This window comes from Schistocerca americana, chromosome 7 (assembly GCF_021461395.2).
Source record: "Schistocerca americana isolate TAMUIC-IGC-003095 chromosome 7, iqSchAmer2.1, whole genome shotgun sequence".
NCBI lineage: Eukaryota > Metazoa > Arthropoda > Insecta > Orthoptera > Acrididae > Schistocerca > Schistocerca americana.
This window is the reverse complement of record NC_060125.1, coordinates 19,736,473-19,743,479: the sequence shown is the minus strand read 5'-3', so window position 1 is coordinate 19,743,479 and position 7,007 is coordinate 19,736,473. Positions and strand designations below refer to the sequence as shown.

Genomic DNA, 7,007 nt, shown 5'->3' with positions numbered 1-7,007 from the left:
TTATTAACAAAATGCGTCCATAGATGTCACGGCAGCGCTGTAATTCATGTTAAAACTTATCTTTGCGTTCTCAGTCTGTATATCATTCAGTTGTTTGTCATCATGTTTCGGCGCGGTTTATCAGACGCAGAAATTGCGGATTTGATCAATCATAGCGACACTCTGGATAATGTAGAGAGTGATTCAGACGATTCTGAATGCAATGGTGTGTTTGAAGGTACGTATTTCCGAATTTTCCACGTAATTGTGCAGTACGCACATATCTGTTGAACATGTGTAAACGATGTATGTAGTTACACATAATGTGATATTCTTTTTAGAAGACGAGATTGATGACAGTTTGTCTTCAGATGAAGACGAGAATGATGTTGAAGGTGTTGCTTCAAATCCAGCAGCTGTGCCGTATCCGAAAGACAGTGAGTGGACTGCAGTTGACACCTACCGACCTCTGCCTGTCAACACGACACCCAGGCAGATACTAGTGGATATTGATGAGTCGAGTTCTGTACTGGATTGCAGTAAAGTGTTCCTTACTGACAGTGACGTAAATGAACTCAAGAGACAGACAAATTTGTATGCATCACAGACAATACAGAAGAAAAGAAGAGGAAATAATCTGAAGCCCCATTCAGTTTTGAGTTCGTGGAAGCCAGTGACTATAAGTGAGATGAGGCGTTTCTTGGGTATTATTTTCCACATGTGTGTTTCGAAAAAGCCAAAAATTGCGGACCATTGGAGCACTAATCCTGTTCTTAGTTGTAACTTTTGTCCCCATGTCATGAGCCGTTTGCGTTTCACTCAGATACTGTCATGCTTGCATCTTGTTGACAATTCAAATCAGAAAAAACCAGGCGAAGATGGATTTCATCCACTTTACAAAGTTTTGCCATATTATAATAATTTGAAGGAGCGATGTATCCAGGCATATCGTCCCTCAGAAAAAGTGACAATTGATGAAGGAATTTGCCCATTTCGAGGTCGTGTGAGTTTCCGTGTTTACATGCAAAATAAGCCTCATAAGTATGGACTGAAAGTATATGCTGTTGCTGAAGCCAGTAGTGGCTATGTTGTAAATTTTGAAGTTTATGCTGGTAAGCATATTGTTGACAATTCTTCGTCTGCGGTTATTTTGCGATTGTTGTCTGACAGCAGCTTGCTGAACAAAGGCCACACTGTGTATTTAGATCGATTTTATTCCAGTCCAGAGCTATTTCAGCAACTGGCAGAGAAAGGCACTGGAGCTGTTGGTACTGTGAACAAATCCAGGAAAGGATTGCCTAAAGATTTAGTATCTGCTAAGCTGAAAAAGGGCGAAATGTCTTTTCGGCGTAAAGATAATGTATTGGCAATGAAGTGGAAAGATAAGAGAGATGTGTATACATTGTCTACAAGGCATCAAGCAACATTTGGTACGCATACTAAGAGAAATGGGTCTGTAGTATTGAAACCACTTCAGGTACTTGATTACAACCTCAATAAAATTGGAGTGGATATTGGAGACCAACGCCTGCAGTACAATCCGTTCCAGCACAGAACTGTGAAATGGTGGCGAAAATTATATTTCCATTTGCTGCTTATGGGAGTATCAAATGCATTTTGGCTGTACAATGCAGTGCACAGGAAGAAAATTACAATAACAGACTTTATAACAGTGCTTGCAGTTCAGCTTGTTGAAGACGACACACTTGAATTCATTCCAAGAAATGAAGGAACTGTAGGTCGGCTAACAAAGAGACATTTTTTGCAGCACATACCTGCAACTACTAAGAAGTATGCTGCTCGTGTGTGTCACGTGTGCAGTTCCAGGAGCAAGAAACAGAGTGGCAAGGCTTCTCGCAAAGAGACACGATACGAATGTGAACAGTGTGGCGTTGCACTCTGCCTGGAACCTTGCTTTAAAATTTTCCACACTAAAAAACAATATGATTCTGTGTGAAATTTATATGTAATACTGTATACTATCAGAAACATGTAATGTAGTGCCACAATTTTGGTTAAAAATAAATCACAATTGTATTCCCTTATTCGTATGACTTTTTCTAAATTCTTAAAACATCTAAGTGATTTCTATAACTGTACCTTAAAGCTGTGCATTGTAAAGTAGTTTCTTTCACTCAGAATTAAAGTAGAAATGTGCAGCTTCAAGATGGTACCAAATTTGCCACAATCCAAACAGTAGATTTGATGCAGTAATTTTTTTAATATTGGTAAAATTGCCCGGTTTCTAGGGACGGGTGCATAAAATAGGCCTGGTACAGAGAGTGTTAATTCCGATGCGATTTCTGTGTTTCATCGTCAATGTGAAGTTCCAAGGAATACATTGAACCTGCAGTGGTGTAAAGGAAACTAATACTGGTCTCACAGGGAATGCTCAAAACACCGACTGTAAGAAGAGTCTTTATTCTTGTACTTAAGACGGCATTGTGCCTTATGTATTTAATTCCGATGCTATTTCTGTGTTTCATCGTCAATGTGAAGGTCCAAGGAATAAACAGAACCTGCAGAGGTGTAGCGGAAACTAATGCTGGTCTAACAGGGAATGCTCAAAGCACCGACTGTAAGAAGTGTCTCTATACTTGTACTTAAATCGGCATTGTGACTTTTGTATTTAATTCCGATGCGATTTCTGTTTTTCATCGTCAATGTGAACTTCCAAGGAATAAACTGAACCTGCAGAGGTGTAGCGGAAACTAATACTGGTCTCACAGGGAATGCTCAAAGCACCGACTGTAAGAGGAGTCTCTATTCTTGTACTTATGGCGGCATTGTGCCTTTTGTATTTAATTCCGATGCGATTTCTGTGTTTCATCGTCAATGTGAAGTCCCAAGGAATACATTGAACCTGCAGTGGTGTATTGGAAACTAATACTGGTCTCACAGGGAATGCTCCAAGCACCGACTGTAAGAAGAGTCTTTATTCTTGTACTTAAGGCGACATTGTGCCTTTTGTATTTAATTCCGATGCCATTTCTGTGTTTCATCGTCAATGTAAAGGTCCAAGGAATAAACTGATTCTGCAGAGGTATATCGGAAACTAATACTGGTCTCACAGGGAATGCTCAAAGCAGCGACTGTAAGAAGAGTCTATATTCTTGTACTTACGGCGGCATTGTGCCTTTTGTATTTAATTCCGATGCGAGTTCTGTGTTCATCGTCAATGTGAAGTTCCAAGGAATACATTGAACCTGCAGTGGTGTATCGGATACTAATACTGGTCTCACAGGGAATGCTCAAAGCACCGACTGTAAGAAGAGTCTCTATTCTTGTACTTAAGGCGGCATTGTGCCTTTTGTATTTAATTCCGATGCCATATCCGTGTTTCATCGTCAATGTGAAGGTCCAAGGAATAAACTGAACCTGCAGTGGTGTAGCGGAAACTAATACTGGTCTCACAGGGAATGCTCAAAGCACCGACTGTAAGAAGAGTCTCTATTCTTGTACTTAAGGCGGCGTTGTGCCTTTTGTGTTTAATTCCGATGCCATTTCTGTGTTTCATCGTCAATGTGAAGGTCCAAGGAATAAACTGAACCTGCAGAGGTGTAGCGGAAACTAATACTGGTCTCACAGGGAATGCTCAAAGCACCGACTGTAAGAAGAGTCTCTATTCTTGTACTTAAGGCGGCATTGTGCCTTTGGTATTTAATTCCGATGCGATTTCTGTGTTTCATCGTCAATGTGAAGATCCAAGGAATACATTGAACCTGCAGTGGTGTATCGGAAACTAATACTGGTCTCACAGGGAATGCTCAAAGCACCGACTGTAAGAAGAGTCTCTATTCTTGTACTTAAGGCGGCATTGTGGCTTTTGTATTTAATTCCGATGTAATTTCAGTGTTTCATCGTCAATGTGAATGTCCAAGGAATTCATTGAACCTCCAGTGGTGAATCGGAAACTAATACTTGTCTCACAGGGAATGGTCAAAGCACCGACGGTAAGAAGAGTCTCTATTCTTGTACTTAAGGCGGCATTGTTCCTTTTGTATTTAATTCCGATGTAATTTCAGTGTTTCATCGTTAATGTGTATGTCCAAGGAATAGATTGAACCTGCAGTGGTGTATCGGAAACTAATACTGGTCTCACAGGTAATGCTCAAAGCACCGACTGTAAGTAGAGTCTGTATTCTTGTACATAAGGCGGCATTGTGCGTTTTGGATTTAATTCCGATGCGATCTCTGTGTTTCATCGTCAATGTGAAGGTCCAAGGAATACATTGAACCTGCAGTGGAGTATCGGAAACTAATACTGGTCTCACAGGGAATGCTCAAAGCACCGACTGTGAGAAGAGTCTCTTTTCTTGTACTTAAGGCGGCATTGTTCCTTTCGTATTTAATTCCGATGCCATTTCTGTGTTTCATCGTCAATGTGAAGGTCCAAGGAATAAACAGAACCTGCAGAGGTGTAGCGGAAACTAATACTGGTCTCACAGGGAATGCTCAAAGCACCGACTGTAAGAAGAGTCTCTATTCTTGTACTTAAAGCGGCATTGTGTCTTTTGTATTTAATTCCGATGCCATTTCTGTGTTTCATCGTCAATGTGAAGGTCGAAGGAATACATTGAACCTGCAGTGGTGTATCGGAAACTAATACTGGTCTCACAGGGAATGCTCAAAGCACCGACTGTAAGAAGAGTGTCTATTCTTGTACTTAAGGCGGCATTGTGCCTTTTGTATTTAATTCCGATGCGATTTCTGTGTATCATCGCCAATTTGAAGGTCCAAGGAATACATTGAACCTGCATTGGCGTATCGGAAACTAATACTGGTCTCACAGGGAATGCTCAATCACGGACTGTAAGAAGAGTCTCTAATCTTGTACTTAAGGCGGCATTGTACCTTTTGTATTTAATTCCGTTGCCATTTCTGTGTTTCATCGTCAATGTGAAGGTCCAAGGTATAAACCGAACCTACAGAGGTGTAGCGGAAACTAATACTGATCTCACAGGGAATGCTCAAAGCACCGACTGTAAGAAGAGTCTCTATTCTTGTACTTAAGGTGGCATTGTGCCTTTTGTATTTGATTCCGATGTGATTTCTGTGTTTCATCGTCAATGTGAAGGTCCAAGGAAAAGATTGAACCTGCAGTGGTGTATCGGAAACTAATACTGGTCTCACAGGGAATGCTCAAAGCATTGACTGTAAGAAGAGTCTCTATTCTTGTACTTAAGGCGGCATTGTGCGTTTTGTATTTAATTCCGATGCGATTTCTGTGTATCATCGTCAATTTGAAGGTTCAAGGAATACATTGATCCTGCAGTGGCGTATCGAAAAATAATACAGGTCGCACAGGAAAGGATCAAACACAGACTCTAAGAAGTCTCACTCTTCTTGCACTTATGGCGGCATTGTGCCTTTTGTATTTAATTCCGATGTGATTTCAGTATTTCTCGTCAATGTGTATGACCGAGGAACACATTGAACCTGCAGTGGTGTATCGGAAACTAATACTGGTCTCACAGGGAATGTTCAAAGCACCGACTGTAAGAAGAGTCTCTATTCTTGTACATAAGGCGGCATTGTGCCTTTTGTATTTAATTCCGATGTAATTTCAGTGTTTCATCGTCAATGTGAATGTCCAAGGAATTCATTGAACCTCCAGTGGTGTGTCGGAAACTAATACTGGTCTCACAGGGAATGCTCAAAGCACCGACTGTAAGAAGAGTCCCAATTCTTGTACTTAAGGCGGCATTGTGCCTTTTGTATTTTATTCCGATGCGATTTCTGCGTTTCATCGACAATGTGAAGGTCCAAGGAATACATTGTACCTGCAGTGGTGTATAGGAAACTAGTACTGGTCTCACAAGCAATGCTCAAAGCACCGACTGTAAAACAGTCTCTATTCTTGTACATAAGGCGGCATTGTGCTTTTGTTTTTAATTCCGATGCGATTTCTGTGTTTCTTCGTCAATGAGAGGGTGCAAGGAACACATTGAACCTACAGTGGTGTATCGGAAACTAATACAGGTCTCACAGGAAAGGATCAAAGCACAGACTCTAAGAAGTCTCACTCTTCTTGCACTTATGGCGGCATTGTGCCTTTTGTATTTAATTCCGATGTGATTTCAGTATTTCTCGTCAATGTGTATGACCGAGGAACACATTGAACCTGCAGTGGTGTATCGGAAACTAATACTGGTCTCACAGGGAATGTTCAAAGCACCGACTGTAAGAAGAGTCTCTATTCTTGTACATAACGCGGCATTGTGCCTTTTGTATTTAATTCCGATGCGATTTCTGTGTTTCATCGTCAATGTGAAATCCAAGGAATACATTGAACCAACAATGCTGTATCGGAAACTAATACTGGTCACACAGGGAATGCTCGAAGCACCGACTGCAAGAAGAGTCTCTATTCTTGTTCTTAAGGAGGCATTGTTCCTTTTGTATTTAATTCCGATGCGATTTATGTGCTTCATTCTCAATGTAAAGGTCCATGGAATACACTGAAATTGCAGTGGTGTATCGGAAACTAATACTGGTCTCACAGGGAATGCTCAAAGCCCGGTCTGTAAGAAGGGTCTCTACTCTTGTACTTATGGCGGCATTGTGCCTTTTGTATTTCATTTCGATGCGATTTCTGTGTTTCATCGTCAATGCGAAGGTCCAAGGAGTACACTGAACCTGCACTAATGTATTGGAAACTAATACTGGTCTCACAGGGAATGCTCAAAGCACCGACTGTAAGAAGAGTCTCTATATTTGTACTTAAGGCGGCATTGTGGCTTTTGTATTTAATTCCGTGCGATTTCTGTGTTTAATCGTCAATGTGAAGGTCCAAGGAATACATTGAACCTGCAGTCGTGTATCGGAAACTAATACTGGTCTCACAGGGAATCCTCAAAGCACCGACTATATGAAGAGTCTCTATTCTTGTACTTAAGGTGGCATTGTGCCTTTTGTGTTTAATTCCAATGTAATTTCAGTGTTTCATCGTCAATGTGAATGTCAAAGGAATACATTGAACCTCCAGTGGTGTATCGGAAGCTAATACTGGTCTCACAGGGAATGCT

General features: G+C 40.9%; 1 protein-coding gene across 1 annotated transcript; it reads left to right on the top strand.

Moving 5' to 3' along the window:
• The first annotated feature begins 283 nt into the window (after positions 1-283).
• On the top strand, positions 284-1,936 carry LOC124622227 (piggyBac transposable element-derived protein 4-like). The gene has a single exon (XM_047147880.1). It carries the CDS (start codon positions 284-286, stop codon positions 1,934-1,936), a length of 1,653 nt encoding a protein of 550 aa, XP_047003836.1.
• Positions 1,937-7,007: the final 5,071 nt, after the last annotated feature.